Raw genomic sequence first — 18,768 nt, forward strand, 5'->3', positions numbered from 1 at the left:
CAGCTCACAGCACTTAGAGATGTTCAGAGTGAGATCCAGTATCCGTTCATTTACCAAAGCTCAGAGATTCAAGTAGTAGCAACTAGAAGTATTGGCAACAAATGCTTACATATCAAATAAAATCATCCCATGCATTCTAGAGCCTAGACTTCATTAACAAGCTGCTCTCATGTCTAATAAAGAATTGCTCACCCCAGATCATTCCAACGCTTCTCAGCCAGGTAATCTGTGACCTTATTTCATGAGACAAACATGCTGTCACTTTATTCCTTGGTAAAGGACCAGGGTGTCCCTGGGCACCCCTAGGTTTATCAGGACAATCCTATGGCTTTATGCATAAACAGGACACCCCGCTCCTGACTGGTTCTTCCTGTAGATTTCCTGTCTTGTAGATTTTAAAATTTCTTCATCAGCAATTGGCTCAGAATGCTAATAGGCACACAGGGTGAGGTATGCAATCCAACATACACAAAGAACCAGACAGGGAGAGAGGTGTCTCTTACCTCTTACCTGGGAAGTACAGTGCTGAGGATTGTTACCTCTGGCTACCTGCCTGAATCCTAAATCCTTAAGAACATAATTTTCAGTATAGATACGTAACTCCCTAAATATTCTCTGTACATACATTTTGCAGTGATCATGATGGCTAATGGACTACTGGATCTCAGTAGAGACCTCACATGCCACCCTTTGGGATTATGCAGAGATCTGATCCAGAGGATTCCTGTAAAACCCCCTGTGCCCTCTGCCGTTTGGCACCAAAAGGTCCCTGGGTCACAGCTCACCCCCTACATTGATCCATATGTGTCAGCTCAGACCCTCTGGCCTTTAGAGTGTGTCTGCCACTACCTTTTCCTTGTCCTTAATAGGTACCATTTCTGTATCATATTCTTGAAGCTCTCTACTGCAACGTAGCAGTCTGGAGTTGGTACCTTTTGTTCTGGAGAGTGGTCTGATAGAACGCTGAATTTTTCGCTGAACAGGGAAGGCCTAAGCTGCCGGACTGCCCACACAATCACATATCACAGTCTTTTTCTATGAAAGAGTAATTTTATTCACTGGCTGTCAGTTTTTTATTTAAAAAAGCAACAGGATATTTCTTATTGCTTTCACCAGCGTGCGTTAGCAAGGTCCCTAGACCTGTGTTACCGGCATCAGTGAACAGTGCATGCATCGGATGAAGTGGGTTTTAGCCCACGAAAGTTTATGCCCAGATAAATTTGTTAGTCTCTAAGGTGCCACAAGTACTCCTCGTTCTTCATAATTAAGGCACTATTTCTTCATGTGTTCAAGGGATCTGAGTAAGAAACACCATTTTGGGCCATCCCTTGGGGCTGCGGTCTGATAATAAGGGTCACTGGGAGGTTCTGACCCACAGCCTGTCTCCAGACCCCGGTATCAGCGCTGCTTTCGGCCCAATCCCAACCCTACATGCAACTTTGATCACCGCGCCACACATTACCATTTATCTTGGCCCGTTTAATGAGCTCTTGGTTTACCTCCAGGAGGTCAGAGCTGATAACATTAACTAGCACCCCCTCTGGTACCACGGAAATCTCTGACTCGAGGGTCGGTACGTTAACCTGGACAGATCAGGGATTGGATTTGGATTCGCCATACTTAGGGCATTGTTTCTTCATGTGTTCAAGGAATGTGAGTAAGAAACACGATTTTGGGTCGTCCCTTTGGGCTGGGGTCTGATAATTAGTGTTACCAGGAGGTGACTGGTACTGGGCTGCTGGGTGCTTAGTCCCCTCCTCCTCTTTCCCAGGAACAAACCGCGGGCCCCTTTCCATGCCAGGCTTTTGCCCTTCCCTTTGGGACCTGTGCACTGTAAATGGTCTCTCTTGCATGTGTCAGTCAGTGGCATCGGCTGCCCTGTCCAGTCTGTGGGACTTTTCCTACACCGCTGCCCTCACCTTGTCACAGCAGACATTAAAGAACTCCTGAGCAATTCCATCTACAAACGGATCATAAGGTTCTGCCCCTTTCCTTTTGATCCATTTTCTCAAATCAAATAATCCCCCATTGGATGAACACATTCCCTGTGATTTATCAATTTAATTGAGGTTTCTAAACTTTAGGTGAGATGCCTCTGGAATAATTTGAATTCTTTTAAACACAGATCCCTTCAACCAAGTGTCTTTGTCTACCAGAGGCCAACGTCTCCATTAATGAAGCTTAGCTTCGCTCTCATCGGGAACTGTGGGAGATGACGGCCATTTGGGAAGAGGGCAATTCTTTGTGAGATTCTATGCTCGTCTCACAGATAAACTTTCAGTTATAAAAATAATGGCAAAACCCCCCAACATATTAATCCTAGAAATGGCATGAAGTCAACTCAACAGGCAGGGCAGGATGGAGGACATACAGTGGTGTGAGGGAAGGAGTGAGGGGGAAATTGTATCACTCAAAATTCAAATAATAGTTTTCCCATTATTCCACCTTAAGTTTCCAACCTTGCTTTGGATCTTATGTTCAATATTGTATGTAATTAAAGAAGAAAATACTAGTGGCAGGGCCCAGTATGTGTGATTTTTGAACTGCCGACATTTCCCTGAGGAACACAGGTGAGAGAAGGGGAAGGGTGATTCTCAGCACTTTGCAACTCAGCTACATTGGAAGGGAATTCCACAGGACCGAGGAAAGGCACCCTCCTTAGCTCGAGGCAGAGCCCACTGTTGAATATCCCAGGCTGTTGGAAACTGAGATGTGAGAACTTCTCACAGAAAAGGTCCCAGGGATCCCTTATAATTTAGAATGGAAAGTGTTTGAAGCCCAAACCTAGAGACTCTCCTGCAATGCAAACAGGTTCTTGCACTCACACACACTCCCCCCCCCACACACACACTTGGGGTCGTGTTGCTGTCTGGAAAAGAGCTTTACAAATGTATTTCCTGCTGTTCTACCCTGGCTGCCAACTAATCCTTTTTACACAAAAAGAGAAGGGGAAACAGGCACGGACAGGATGAAAACAAGAAATATCCTGATTCCTTCCCCGCTCCCTTCAGCTTCCCTCCCGCCACCACATCTGTTCCCTGGGATCCCTCCTCCCCTCCCTCCAGTCCCCGCTCCCACACTCCACCCTTTGCAGTTTCTGCAGGGGGTGGCAAAGGGTTGAGGGGCTGCAGAGGGGCATTTGGGGTGGGGGAGCAGCGCTAATGAGGGGGGAATTTCACAAGCTCCTGCTCCCATCAGTAACTGCCCAGGGTCGCTGAGCAGACCAGCAGAGGAGCCTGTTCCCACCCTTCCCCAGCAGCCAGATCAGCCTCCTCTTGCAGCCAGGTTACAGTCCAGCTCCCCTACAGGATGGGGGCACCATGTGCCCCTCCCCTCTGCACATTCAGCCAGCTGGGCTGGGGGACATGAATGTGACTTCAATCCTGAGCCCTCTGCACCTGCTGCTCCCATTAACCTGAGCGGTTGTTTTGCTGCTGCGGCTGTTTGGGGAGGGAGTTAAACTGTGTGTTGGGAGGAGACAAATACCCCTCTGTGTCCCTGACAGGCCTGTGAGGGTCCCTGTGCCCGTCACTGAGCCCGACCCTCCTCGGCCCCACGGGAAGAGGGGACAGTGGGAGATTGGGGAGGATAGGCAGAGGGAATAATCCCCTTTCCATGTCCCACAAATCACCCACCCCAGAGATATGTCCCCCCCAACTCCTCAATGCCCTGTAGGGCCCTTGTGGGGGTGGGGGGGCATGTGTGATGACTGTGGGAATTTATGAACTATCTGTATCAAGCCTCCTGGCACTGAAAATTCATTTTCTCTCTAGGCCACGGGAGATCAGGGCTAGGTATTCAAGACATAGCTCCACTAGAACTGTCTGGGCTGGAATCTACCCGTATCGATGGAGGATCCGGAAAAGGCAATGGGAGTGGTCAGTGACTGGACATCAACCCTTAGAGTAAGTGACTTACCCTTATCGGAAGTCTCCTCGGGGAAGGCTGTGGAGGAGAATAAAGAGAGAAGGTGTCAGGTGTCGGTGTTGAGATGAGCAGGATGCACAGACAGGCAGGGCACTGGGACTGGGAGACACGGGGACAGAGACAGCAGGGATGGAGGGCAGGGCAGCAGGGCACAATGAACCCTGGCTTCCCCCTGCCTCTCTCACACTAACCCAGGGACTTTCAGATTTTGTGCTTCAGGAGATAATCGATTGTAACTGTTTTGGAAAAGGCTGCCTGCTGGCCCTGCACATTCTGAGTGGGAGCCTTGTGCCCTGATGGGGTAGAAAAACTCTCCCACAGGTGTCAGGCTTGGCTGGACTCACTGCAGAGAGCTACAGAGGCAGACAGGGATCGCTGGTGCCGAAGGCCCAGTTTCCGAGTTGTGGCGGCCTGGGCCTGCCCCTGTGGAACTGTGAGAGTCCTTGGGGACCTGGACACTGATGGGGTCACTGCCAGGGGTCTGGTTAAAGGCCGGACCTAGACCAGATACTGTGAATACGGGACAGGGTGTTGGAGGGTGAAGGGGCCTGGGCTCTGGTGCGGCCAGGGGGTGAAGGGCCGTTAAGAGCTGCTGACAACGTGGTAGTTCCAGGCAAGCTCTGCCCAGGGTCTCTGCAGAGCTGTGAGCATCACTGCACCAAGGGGGACGATTCAGCAGAGACCCAGCTCCGGCCCTGCCCCATTAAAGCTGGGGGGGGGGGGGGGAGGGGGCATTGATCAGGACCTAGGTGGAAGCAGGAGATCAGCAAGGCAGCCTGGGACAGAGTCTGGAGAGCAGCTGGGAGACAAAAGGCAGAGCCAGCCCTGGGGATCAGTGCGGGAGGGGATCCCATCTGGCTGCTCTGGGGAATGGTCAGTGGGATGGTTAGAGGCGAGATCCCCTCTGATGGGCTGATGAGTAAGAGAGTCAGGAGGTAGAGAGGGGAGCCAGCCTGGGGCTGGAGGCAATGAGCAGGCGCCAGCGTGTACCCGGCCCCTCTTAATTCTGCCTGCGCATCCCCCTGCTAATGACACAATCCCAGCCCAGGGCCAGCTACGTACCGGTGGTTGGGGACCTTCATATAGTTATCGCCCTACCAAATTCATGGCCCTGAAAAACGCATCACGGACTGTGAAATCTGGTTTCCCCCCTGTGAAATCTGGTCTTTTGGGTGCTTTTACCCTGTACTACACAGATTTCACAGGGAGACCAGCTGTTCTCAAATTGGGGGTTGCAAGGTTATTTTAGGGGGGTTGCGGTATTGCCACCCTTACTTTTGTGCTGCTGCCTTCAGAGCTGGGCGGCCAGAGCGCGGCGGCTGCTGACTCAGGGCCCAGCTCTGCAGGCAGCGGCGCAGACGGAAGGGCGGCAACACCAGACCAGGCCACCCTGACTTCTGGGCTGCTGCTGGGGGTGGCTCTGCCTTCAGAGCGGGGCTCCCGGCCAGCAGCTGCCTCTCTCCACTCGCCCAGCTCTGAAGGCAGGGCCGCCACCAGGAGCAGCACAGAAGTAAGGGTAGCAGAACCGCAACCCCCCCCCCCCCCCAACTCCTTTTTGGGTCAGGAACCCTTCTAACTACAACACCGTGAAATTTCAGATGTAAATATCTGAAATTATGAAATTTACGATTTTTAAATCCTATAACCGTGAAAGTGACCAAAATGGACAGTGAAGGTGGTAGGGCCCTACATATTGTGGTTCTCCCTACAAGGCAAAAGAAGGGACACAGGACACAATTACACCAACAGTAACGACTGCGACAACAGCAGACTCTGGATCATCCCCTGCCTCTATTCATTGCACCCCTTCTACCCGGCCTCCCCATCGATCCTCCCTCCACCCTCTCCCGCTGCACCTTCCTGTTCCTGTGTCCCTCCCACCCCCTCAGCTGTTTCATTTCAGGGAGACTATTTTGGTACATAATGACACACATCAGCCATTCACCAGAACATGCATGTGTAGCTATTTGTTACCTAATATCGGAGGTCAGTCCCATAGCCTCCCCTGCATTGGAGCTATTGAAGAACAAGTTAGACCAACACCTGTCAGGGATGGTCCAGGTACACATACTCCTGCCTCATGCAGGGGGATGGATGAGACGGACCTTGAGATCCCTTCCGGCCCCACCATTTCTAGAATTCTCATCCAAAAGACAGCTAAATCCTGAATTTGCAGAGTTCGGATTAGAAAAGTCGACAAAATTGTAATCTATCATCATTTTCCATGAAAAACTCCCACTGCTCTCAGAGAGTAATATGCAAATAATGCAGCAGTGAAAAGCTACATCTTTTTCCTTCTCCAGCTCCAAAACCTCCCACTCCAGCTGCTCTATCACCACATCCCTCCGCCGGCTGGTGCCCCGGGTGTGGCTATGGCAGAAGAGCTGGGCATGCACTTTCCCCACATCCCACACCACCACGCTGAGGGGAAGGCATGCCTCTGTTCCTGCCAGGACAGCCAGGACTCCCGGAAGGACGCCACGAATCCCACAGCCTCCAGCAGGCTGTTATTGACATGCCAGTAGGCCAGCTCCGAAGAAAGAGAGTCCGTCACGGCCACCAGATGGTGGTCTGAGAACGGGGCCGACCTAATGCTGGAGGAGTGGGCCTGCGAAAGACACCGAGAAAAGTAAACGCGATCCAACCGGGAGCGGCTCGACCGTCGTTCCTCCACCCGGACAAAAGTGAACGCAGAGTCATCGTCTGGGTGGTGTCGCACCAGACGTCCACCAGGGAGTGATGGGCTATGATCTCCCTGAGGACATCTGTGGCGGCCGGGCCGGGCTCAGCTCGATCTCTGTGCGGTTCCGTTCCTTGAGGGTGCGGTTGAAGTCTCCGCCCAGGACCAGGCACTTGCGAGGATCCAAAGAACCGAGGAAGGCGGACGCCTGCCGAGAGAAACGCGCTCGCTCCGGGCCAGATGCCGGGGCATGGACGTTGACGAGATGCAACGTCAGCCCCTCCACCGGAACCCCAAGGGGGAGCGGGCGACCCGGCACGACCTTGGTACTCCCCAGCACCTCGGGCTGTAGGTGCGGGGAGAACAGGATCGCCACCCCGCCCACACAGGCCGAAAGGTGCCTAAAGTAGACCCTGTCTGCCCACCCCAGCTGCCAGCTTGCTTCGGCGGCTGGGTCCGTGTAGGTCTCCTGCAGGAAAATAACCAAGTACCCCCCTCCCGAAGGAAGGAGAGTGCACCTGGCACCTGTGGAGACCCAGCCTACAGCCCCGGGCCATTCCCGGGAATGGTTCAAAGTGGCAAAGACGGACGGCCACATAAGGAGGGCTGGGGATGATCCTCACGGACAGGGGCGCTTGAGATTTCTCTCCCCCCTCCCCCATTTCTGTTATTCCCTTCACAGATGCACACTCCCATTGGGCCTCGCAGCAAACCGTGACCAACCCCAAACGCCATCAGGGCGTCACGGAAGCTGCGGGCCTGCTGGTAAACCACAGAGTCCCGCTTCCCGGTCCCTTTGACCTCCCCCATAACGACCCTCACGGTCTGGAGAACAAGATGGAAATTGCCCCAGCGCTGAAGAGCGAGATGCACTCTGTTCGTGGAGCCACGAGTGTCCTCCAAGAAAGAGCGCATCTCGTTCCTCGTTCCCGATTGGACCCCCCTGCCAGCCCTGTGGCCCATCGAGACGGGCATGCAGGGATCAGAGCCCCGCCGCGGCGCCCGTCCCTCTGGCACCGCGCCACCCGACTCAGCACTCGGCCCTTGGGACAATGGCGGAGGGAGAACTGCAGCCCCAGATGGGCCAAGAGAGGAAAAAAAACCCGCCTCCCGGGTGCCTTCGTGAAAAGAAAACGAGGCAACCCCGGGGACGGCAGCAACAGGAGGGGGGAAGGAATAAAGGTTAAGGACAGGTACAGAGACTGGAACGGGGTCAGGGACAGGGACAGGACACAAATCTAGGACAGGTGCAGGGTCAAGGCAGGGAACGGGGACAAATTCAGGGGCCCGAGTGGCACAGCCACCGGGACACGGTGCCTCTCGATCCAGCACAGTGGTCAAAGGGGCAGCAAGGGATTGGGGCGCCTCCACAGCGCTAGGCTCAGGTGCCCCACTAAGCGAGGCACCCACGATTACAGCGCTGGATGCCTCATGGGGTAGGACACCCGTGGGCTCAAAGCCCGGCTGCTCAGCGTCAGCCGTCGCCCCACGGGGCCCGGCGGCATCAGCCGGATTAGCATTCGCAGCCGGGCAGATGGTCAGGTCCTGGGGCGTTGCAGAGGCCAAAACGGGGGCAACTGCCTGAGGCAGGGGAAAGGAGGGAGGGGAGGGCAACAGAGTACAGTCGCCCTTACCGAGGCCCCCTAACAGGGGGGCATCCACCACCTCGGTGGTTGGGATCAAGCCCAGGGCCTCAATCTCAGCAAAAATAGAGGCAAAGTCCCCACCTGCCCCTACAGGGTCCCCCTCGACAGCGGCCGGGGCAGTAGCCACTTCGGCACCTACAGGGGGCACAGATGGCAATGGGGACTCCCTCCATGACCCCCTCGGGGAAGGAATCCATGAGAGAGGTGGCACGACCCACCTCCACGGCTGCAGCGACCTCGGCCGACGCCAAACCACAAACACCAGCAGGGCAGTCAACGCAAGGCCCAGCACCAGCAACCCCCTTCATAGTTTTACAGGGGGTCCCTTTCCCCTCGCCAACTGGGGGGGGTGTGCTGGGCCCGTGCTCCCCACTTATGGCGTCTTCCTCGCACAAGCTTCCAGCTCCCTGAAGAGGGGGGCTGGCCAGCCGGGTCAGAGCCTGGGAGCGAGGGCGACGACGGGAGGGTAAGGGAAGACGAGGGCAGGACAGCCGGGAAAGGGACAGACTCCCCCTTATGTGAGCCCCGCTCGAGTCCTACTACCAGCCCTGCCACCCTCTCCTCCACCGGCCCTGGGCTACTCCCCACCTCAGCGGCGGGGCCCGCACACTCATCTGGGCACGTCGGGGGGGGGCCTCCCCCAAGACCCAAGCAGAGTTGACAACGATCACGGATGGAGGAGGGGCGACCCGGGCTGCCGGTGATGGTAGGGTCGACGCCCTTCCGGGTATTGGGGGTCCCAGACACCCCTCCAAGCCGGGCCGGGGGGCAGTCCCTCCGGACGAGCCCCACCGCCCGGCAGAGGAAGCACCGGGCCTCCCCCAAAGAATAATAAACCCAGTAGTGGGCCCCTCGATGGGGCACCAGAAAGGGCCCCTCCAGAGCCTCCCAGTCACGCGTCGCCGCCGGCTCTTGACCTGCACCTGCCGGCGGAACGATAAAACGTGGCGGAGGGCGGGGTCCTTACAGCCCAAGGGAAGGGGCTGAGGATGGACAGGGGCTTCCCCGGGGTGGAGAGGAACGGCAAAAGGGCGGCATTGGGGAGGAAGGGAGGAGACCACCACTCGTACGCCCAGGTCCTCCAAAGGCTCAAGGGGGACATGAACGCCCCCCCACCCCCAAGCCCCTCTCCACCGCCTCCCGGGCAGCGGCCTCCGACGCCAGGAAGAATACCACCTTCCCAAACACCTTAGAGGCCGCCACCACGGCCGTGGGCCCCACCACCCACGCCAACGCCCACACATAGGTTTCTACGTGGGGGAGGCCAGCACCAGGAGGCAACGCACCCCGTGCTCCCTGGCGAGGGTGGGAAAGGGGCCCCGGCCAGCGGGAATGGTATTCTGGGAGGCAGCCGGAGCAGACAGCGAGGCGGCGAGTGGAGGGGTCGCAGCCACCTGGGCGTACGCCCTGGGGGCCGAAGGAGCGGCACCCCCAGGGCTGGCGGAGGGAACAACGGGTAAGGGAGAAGGGGGGGCTGCGGCTCTGACAGGGCCACAGCGGTAGAGGGATCCACCGCCACAGGAGGTTTCACCTTCCGGGCAGGGCCCTTGCCCTTCTTTGTGCCCCAGCCCTTCCCACCAGCCAAGGGAGCGGTCCCAGAAGTGGAGGCGGCAGAGGTCGCGGCAGCAGCAGCAACGGGGGCTTGGGAGTCCCTGTCCGTGCCCGCCGCTGCCAGTGCCTCAGTGGCAGCGATGGCAGGCAACCCGGCAGTGGCAGTCGAGGTGGCCATTGCAGGGGAGGGAGACTGAAAGGGAGCTGCAGGGGCATCCAGGGAAGTCCCACCCCGCCGAATCACCCTCCACAGGGAGGGAGGGATAGGGACAGCCACTAGGGCAGGAAAAAGGGAACAGAGGAAAGGGAGGGATGGGGGGAGAGGGGGGAGGGGAGGGAAACGGCTACCACACCCCGCCCCCTAGGTTGAAAGCAGGGTGGAGGGGCGCCAACAGAAAGGGACACAGGAGAACAGGGAGCACAACTCCCAGCACAGGAGGAAGAAACCGGCTCCCCCAGCTGCACGAAGGAAACTGGGGGGAGAACTAAAACATCATGAAGGAGCGTGCATCTGTGAAGGGAATAACAGAAAAAGTGGGGGGGGAGAAATCTCAAGCACCGAAAATGGAACATGGGTACGCAGGCAAAGAGGGTGAACCGGGAGGGGCAAACAACAAGGGACTGGAAAGAAGCGGGGGGCGGGCGCGGGAGGACGAGTATGCCACAGGCAGGGAACAGAAAACAGGGTGGGCTGTTGTAAGCAAGAGACGGAAGATTTCTCGTCTCTTGCTTACAACACTCCTGATAATACATCCCAGAATGTATTAGTAATGTGATTCGTACAAGGGGTGTGAGCTCCCAACAGGTTCACTACAACCTAGGTCTTCTCCAGCTGGGAGTCATAAAAGCCAGTCCTGCCATGGTGATCAGTGGGTGAAGGGTCCCCAGGGGCTAGGTTAGGGAATGGTCAGTGGGACGGTTATAGGGGAGATCCCCGATGGTGGGGTGATGAGTCGGGACAGAGAGAGAGGAAGGATGATATGGGAGACAACCTGGGGCTGTCCCCGAACCACAGTTTCAGCACTGCCCTTGGCCAGATCCCAATCTTACGTCTGGCTTCCATCACTGCTCCAACCACCAGGTCTGACTGCCTGGAGCCAGAGCCGGATACTTTGTTAAGTCCAAGGTGCTTAGGTACTTTTCCCTGCCTCAAGTGTCCAGCATGTCATCAATTCTGGGCATAGGGTATGTATCAGGAGCCATGAGGGCACTATGTTTTCTGTAATCAACACAAAATCTAATGATTCCATCCTTTTTGGGATCCATAACAGCTGGAGAAGTCTAGGGACTGACTGACTCTAGAATTATTCCCATGTCCAGCATGCTTGTCATCTCCTTATGAACTTAACTGCTCTATTTTACCAGTTGCCTGGTATCATAAATATAAAGGGAAGAGTAAACACCTTTAAAATCCCTCCTGGCCAGAGGAAAAACCCTTTCACCTGTAAAGGGTTAAGAAGCTAGGATAACCTCGCTGGCACCTGACCAAAATGACCAATGAGGAGACAAGATACTTTCAAAGCTGGAGGGGGGGAGAAACAAAGGGTGTGTGTCTGTCTGGGTGATGCTTTTGCCAGGGACAGAACAGGAATGGAGTCTTAGAACTTAGTAAGTAATCTAGCTAGAGATGTGTTAGATTCTGTTCTCTTTAAATGGCTGAGAAAATAAGCTGGGCTGAATGGAATGTAGATTCCTGTTTTTGTGTCTTTTTGTAACTTAAGGTTTTGCCTCGAGGGATTCTCTATGTTTTGAATCTGATTACCCTGTAAGGTTTACCATCCTGATTTTACAGAGGTGATTCTTTTTACTTTTTCTTTTATTAAAATTCTTCTTTTAAGAACCTGATTGCTTTTTCATTGTTCTTAAGATCCAAGGGTTTGGGTCTGTGTTCACCGATGCAAATTGGTGAGGATTTTTATCAAACCTTCCCCAGGAAAGGGGGTGTAGGGTTTGGGAAAGACGTTTCCAAGCGGGCTCTTTCCCGGTTATATATCTGTTAGACTTTTGGTGGTGGCAGCAATAAAATACAAGGGCAAAAGTTAAAATAGCTTGTACCTTGGGGAAGTTTTAACCTAAGCTGGTAAAAATAAGTTTTCATGCAGGTCCCCACATCTGTACCCTAGAGTTCAGAGTGGGGAAGGAACCTTGACACCTGGTATGGTGGGCTGGGTGCAGATTGTGATCCCAGTGTTAATCTGAGGCACCATTTTGTGAGTCAGGCCTGGCCTGCCAGACAATACCTGCTAGTGAATTTGCAGCACAACCATAATCTGTGTCTTTTCAGTGAGGGTGAGCAATTCACCTACCTTAGTGCTCTCTAGTCAGATATCCCTATTGCATTCAGTTATCAAATCTGAGTGGGAGATTGGGGAGGAGAGGCAGAGGGGATAATCCCCTTTCCATGTACCACAAATCACCCATCCCAGATATATGTCCCCCCCCAACTCCTCACCTGCCCTGCAGGTCCCTTGTGGGAGTGGGGGGCAGGCGTGATGAATGTGGGAATTTATGAACTATCTGTAGGACTCTTTATCAAGCCCCTTGGCTTTGCTACGCCTTGGGGGGAAAGAATTCATTTTCTCCCTAGGCCAGGCGAAATGAGGGCTAGGTATTCAAGACATAGCACCACTCGGCCTGTCTGGACTGGAATCCACGCATATCGATGGAGGATGCAGAAAAGGCAACGGGAGTGGTCAGTGACTGGACATCAACCCTTAGAGCAAGTGACTTACCGCATGTATCCGCGGGGGCGGAGCACAAGGTTCCTGTGGAGGAGAACAAAGAGAAGCTGTCAGGTGTCTGTGCGGAGATGAGCAGGATGCACAGACAGGCAGGGCACTGGGACTGGGAGACACGGGGACAGAGACAGCAGGGATGGAGGGCAGGGCAGCAGGGCACAATGAACCCTGGCTTCCCCCTGCCTCTCTCACACTAACCCAGGGACTTTCAGATTTTGTGCTTCAGGAGATAATCGATTGTTACCTGTTTTGGAAAAGGCTGCCTGCTGGCCCTGCACATTCTGAGTGGGAGCCTTGTGCCCTGATGGGGTAGAAAAACTCTCCCACAGGTGTCGGGCTTGGCTGGACTCACTGCAGGGAGCTACAGAGAGAGACAGGGATCGCTGATGCCGAAGGCCCAGTTTCCGAGTTGTGGCAGCCTGGGCCTTCCCCTGTGGAACTGTGAGTGTCCTTGGGGACTGGGACACTGATGGGGTCACTGCCAGGGGTCTGGTTAAAGGCCAGACCTAGACCAGATACTGTGAATACGGGACAGGGTATTGGAGGGTGAAGGGGGCTGGGCTCTGGTGTGGCCAGGGGGTGAAGGGCCGATAAGAGCTGCTGACAACGTGGTAGTTCCAGGCAAGCTCTGCCCAGGGTCTCTGCAGAGCTGTGAGCATCACTGCACCAAGGGGGACGATTCAGCAGAGACCCAGCTCCGGCCCTGCCCCATTAAAGCTGGGGGGGGGGGGGAGGGGGCATTGATCAGGCCCTAGTTGGAAGCAGGAGATCAGCAAGGCAGCCTGGGACAGAGTGTGGAGAGCAGCTGGGAGACAAAAGGCAGAGCCAGCCCTGGGGATCAGTGGGGGAGAGGATCCCGGCTGGCTGCTCTGGGGAAGGGTCAGTGGGATGGTTATAGGCGAGATCCCCTCTGATGGGCTGATGAGTAAGAGAGACAGGAGGTAGAGAGGGGAGCCAGCCTGGGGCTGGACGCAATGAGCAGGTGCCAACGTGTACCCGGCCCCTCTTAATTCTGCCTGCGCATCTCCCTGCTAATGACACAATCCCAGCCCAGTGCCAGCTATGTACGGTGGTTGGGGACCTTCATATAGTTAGGGCCCTACCAAATTCATGGCCTGAAAAACACATCACGGACTGTGAAATCTGGTCTTTTGGATGCTTTTACCCTGTACTACACAGATTTCACAGGGAGACCAGCTGTTCTCAAATTGGGGGTTGCAAGGTTATTTTAGGGGGATTGCGGTTTTGCCACCCTTACTTTTCCACTGCTGCCTTCAGAGCTGGGCGGCCGGAGAGCGGCGGCTGCTGACTGAGGGCCCGGCTCTGCAGGCAGCAGCGCAGACGGAAGGGCGGCAATACCAGACCAGGCCATCCTGACTTCTGGGCTGCTGCTGGCGGTGGCTCTGCCTTCAGAGCTGGGCTCCCAGCCAGCAGCTGCCTCTCTCCAGATGCCCAGCTCTGAAGGCAGGGCCGCCACCAGCAGCAGCAGCACAGAAGTAAGGGTAGCAGAACCGCGAAACCCCCTCCCCCCCAACTCCTTTTTGCGTCAGGAACCCTTATCACTACAACACCGTGAAATTTCAGATGTAAATATCTGAAATTATGAAAATTACGATTTTTAAAATCCTATAACCGTGAAAGTGACCAAAATGGATGGTGAAGTTGGTAGGGCCCTACATATAGTGGTTCTCCCTACAAGGCAAAAGAAGGGACACAGGACACAATTACACCAACAGTAACAACTGCAACAACAGCAGACTCTGGATCACCTCCTGCCTCTATTCATTGCATCCCTTCTCCCCAGCCTCCCCATCGATCCTCCCTCCATTCCCTCCACCCTCTCCCGCTGCACCTTCCTGTTCCTGTATCCCTCCCACCCCCTCAGTTCTTTCATTTCAGGGAGACTATTTTGGTACATAATGACACACATCAGCCATTCACCAGAACATGCATTTGTAGCTATTTGTAACCTAATATCGGAGGTCAGTCCCATAGCCTCCCCTGCATTGGAGCTATTGAAGAACAAGTTAGACCAACACCTGTCAGGGATGGTCCAGGTACACATACTCCTGCCTCGTGCAGGGGGATGGACGAGACGGACCTTGAGATCCCTTCCGGCCCTACCATTTCTAGAATTCTCATCCAAAAGCCAGCTAAACCCTGAATTGGCAGAGTTCGGATTAGAAAAGTTGACAAAATTGTAATCTATTGTCATTTTACATGCAAAACTCCCACTGCTCTCAGAGAGTAATATGCAAGTAATGCAGCAGTGAAAAGCTACATCTTTTTCCTTCTCCAGCTCCAAAACCTCCCGCTCCAGCTGCTCTATCACCACATCCCTCCGCTGGCTGGTGCCCCGGGTGTGGCTATGGCAGAAGAGCCGGGCGTGCCCTTTCCCCACATCCCACCACCACCACGCTGAGGGAAAGGCATGCCTCTGTTCCCGCCAGGACAGCCAGGACTCCCAGAAGGACGCCACAAATCCCACAGCCTCCAGCAGGCTGTTATGGACATGCCAATAGGCCGGCCCCGAAGAAAGAGAGGCCGTCATGGCCACCACGGCCACCACATGGTGGTCTGAGAACGGGGCCGACCTAATGCTCGAGGAGTGGGCCTGCGAAAGACGACATCGAGAAAAGTAAACGCGATCCAACTGGGAGCGGCTTGACCATCATTCCTCCACCCAGACAAAAGTGAATGTAGAGTCATCGTCTGGGTGGTGGTCACACCAGACGTCCACCAGGGAGCGATGGGCTACGATCTCCCTGAGGACATCTGTGGCGGCCGGGCCGGGCTCAGCTCGATCTCTGTGCGGTTCCGTTCCTTGAGGGTGCGGTTGAAGTCTCCGCCCAGGACCAGGCACTCACGAGGATCCAAACAACCGAGGAAGGCGGACGCCTGCCGAGAGAAATGCGCTCGCTCCGGGCCAGATGCCGGGGCATGGACGATGATGAGATGCAACGTCAGCCTCTCCACCGGAACCCCAAGGTGCAGCGGGCGACTCGGCACGACCTCGGTAATCCCCAGCACCTTGGGCTGTAGGTGCGTGGAGAACAGGATCGTCACGCCGGCCTGACGGGCCGAAAGGTGCCTAAAGTAGACCCTGTCCCCCCATCCCAGCTGCCAGCTTGCTTCGGCGGCTGGGTCAGCGTGGGTCTCCTGCAGGAAAATAACCGAGTACCCCCCTCCCGAAGGACGGAGAGCTCCTGGCACCTGTGGAGACCCAACCTACAGCCCCGGGCCGTTCCCAGGAATGGTTCAAAGTGGCAAAGACGGACGGCCACATAAGGAGGGCTGGGGATGATCCTCACGGACAGGGGCGCTTCAGATTTCTCCCCACCCCCCTTTTTCTGTTATTCCCTTCACAGATGCACACTCCCATTGGGCCTCGCAGCAAACCGTGACCAACCCCAAACGCCATCAGGGCGTCACGGAAGCTGCGGGCCTGCTGGTAAACCACAGAGTCCCGCTTCCCGGTCCCTTTGCCCACCCCCATAACGACCCTCACGGTCTGGAGAACAAGATGGAAATTGCCCCAGCGCTGACGAGCGAGATGCGCTCTGTTCGTGGAGCCACGAGTGTCCTCCAAGAAAGAGCGCACCTCATTCCTCGTTCCCGATTGGACCCCCCTGCCAGCCCCGTGGCCCATCGAGACGGGCATGCAGGGATCAGAGCCCCGCCGCAGCGCCCGTCCCTCTGGCACCGCGCCACCCGACTCAGCACTCGGCCCTCGGGACAATGGCGGAGGGAGAACTGCAGCCCCAGATGGGCCAAGAGAGGAAAAAACAAAAACCGCCTCCCGGGGTCCTTCGTGAAAAGAAAATGAGGCAACCCCGGGGATGGCAAAAACAGGAGGGGGGAAGGAATAAAGGTTAAGGACAGGTACAGAGGCTGGAACGGGGTCAGGGACAGGGACAGGACACAAATCTAGGACAGGCGCAGGGTCAGGGCAGGGAACGGGGACACAATCAGGGGCCGAGTGGCAGAGCCACCAGGACACGGTGCCTCTCGACCCAGCACAGTAGTCAAAGGGGCAGCAAGGAGTTGGGGCGCCTCCACAGCACTAAGCTCTGGTGCCCCACTAAGCGAGGCACCCACGATTACAGCGCTGGGGGGAGGCGAGGGCTGCGGCCCCGCCTCATGGGGTAGGACACCCGTGGGCTCAAAGCCCGGCTGCTCGGCGTCAGCCGTCACCTCATGGGGCCCGGCGGCATCAGCCGGATAAGCATTCGCAGCCGGGCAGATGGTCAGGTCCTGGGGCGTTGCAGAGACCAAAACGGGGACAACTGCCTGAGGCAGGGGAAAGGAGGGAGGGGAGGGCAACAGATTACAATCGCCCTTACCGAGGCCCCCTAACAGGGGGGCATCCACCACCTCGGTGGTTGGGGTCAAGCCCAGGGCCTCAATCTCAGCAGAAATAGAGGCAAAGTCCCCACCCGCCCCTACAGGGTCCCCCTTGACAGCGGCCGGGGCAATAGCCACTTCGGCGCCTACAGGGGGCACAGATGGCAACGGGGCAGCGGGGACTCCCTCCATGACCCCCTCGGGGAGGGACTCCATGAGAGAGGTGGCACGACCCACCTCCACGGCTGCAGCGACCTCGGCCGACGCCAAACCATGAAAGCCAGCAGGGCAGTCAACAGAAGGCCCAGCACCAGCAACCCCCTTCATAGTTTTACAGGGGGTCCCTTCCCCCTCGCCAACGAGGCGGGGGTGCTGGGCCCATGCTCCCCACTTATGGCGTCTTCCTTGCACAAGCTTCCAGCTCCCCGAAGAGGGGGGCTGGCCAGCCGGGTCAGAGCCTGGGAGCGAGGGCGACGACGGGAGGGTAAGGGAAGACGAGGGCAGGACAGCCGGGAAAGGGACAGACTCCCACTGATGCGAGCCCCGCTCGAGTCCCACTACCAGCCCTGCCACCCTCTCCTCCGCCGGCCCCGGGCTATTCCCCACCTCAGCGGCGGGGCCCGCACAGTCATCTGGGCACGTCGGGGGGGCCTCCCCCGAGACCCAAGCGGAGTTGACAACGATCACGGATGGAGGAGGGGCGACCCCAGGGACCGGGCAACCAGGGCCACCGGCGATGGTAGGTTCGACGCCCTTCCGGGTATTGGGGGTCCCAGACGCCCCTCCAAGCCGGGCCGGGGGGCAGTCCCTCCGGACGGGCCCCACCGCCCGGCAGAGGAAGCACCGGGCCTCCCCCAAAGAATAATAAACCCAGTCGTGGGCCCCTCGATGGGGCACCAGAAAGGGCCCCTCCAGAGCCTCCCAGTCACGCGTCGCCGCCGGCTCTTGAACCTGCAGCTGCCGGCGGAACGATAAAACGTGGCGGAGGGCGGGGTCCTTACAGCCCAAGGGAAGGGGCTGAGGATGGGCAGGGGCTTCCCCGGGGCGGAGAGGAACGGCAAAAGGGCGGCATTGGGGAGGAAGGGAGGAACAGAGGAGACCACCACCCGTACGCCCAGGTCCTCCAAAGGCTCAAGGGGGACATGAACGACCCCCACCGCCAAGCCCCTCTCCACCGCCTCCCGGGCAGCGGCCTCCGACGCCAGGAAGCATACCACCTTCCCAAACACCTTAGAGGCCGCCACCACGGCCTCGCGCCCCACCACCCGCGCCAACGCCCACACATAGGTTTCTACGTGGGGGAGGCCAGCACCAGGAGGCAACGCACCCCGTGCTCCCTGGCGAGGGTGGGAAAGGGGCCCCGGCCAGCGGGAATGGTATTCTGGGAGGCAGCCGGAGCAGACAGCGAGGCGGCGAGTGGAGGGGTCGCAGCCACCTGGGCGTACGCCCTGGGGGCCGAAGGAGCGGCACCCCCAGGGCTGGAGGAGGGAACAACGGGTAAGGGAGAAGGGGGGGCTGCGGCTCTGACAGGGCCGCAGTGGAGAGGGATCCACCGCCACAGGAGGTTTCACCTTCCGGGCAGGGCCCTTGCCCTTCTTTGTGCCCCAGCCCTTCCCACCAGCCAAGGGAGCGGTCCCAGAAGTGGAGGCGGCAGAGGTCACGGCGGCAGCAGCAGCAGCAACGGGGGCTTGGGAGTCCCTGTCCGTGCCCGCCGCCGCCAGTGCCTCAGTGGCAGCGATGGCAGGCAACCCGGCAGTGGCAGTCGAGGTGGCCATTGCAGGGGAGGGAGACTGAAAGGGAGCTGCAGGGCATCCAGGGAGGTCCCATCCCCCGAATCACCCACCACGGGAAGGGAGGGATAGGGACAGCCACTAGGGCAGGA

At 57.0% G+C, this 18,768-nt stretch overlaps 1 protein-coding gene across 2 annotated transcripts in view; it reads right to left on the reverse strand.

The window, feature by feature from the left end:
• Positions 1–18,768, reverse strand: part of LOC119566370 — a 220,309-nt gene that overhangs the window by 83,560 nt on the left and 117,981 nt on the right. For both annotated transcript variants that reach the window (XM_043549441.1, XM_037899144.2), the window contains 2 exons: positions 12,537–12,569; positions 3,919–3,945 (listed from right to left, as the gene is read on the reverse strand). In XM_043549441.1, coding sequence (XP_043405376.1) covers positions 3,919–3,945; positions 12,537–12,569 — 60 coding nt within the window. The remainder of the gene's footprint in view (positions 1–3,918; positions 3,946–12,536; positions 12,570–18,768) is intronic.

Source organism: Chelonia mydas, chromosome 6 (assembly GCF_015237465.2).
Source record: "Chelonia mydas isolate rCheMyd1 chromosome 6, rCheMyd1.pri.v2, whole genome shotgun sequence".
Lineage (NCBI taxonomy): Eukaryota > Metazoa > Chordata > Testudines > Cheloniidae > Chelonia > Chelonia mydas.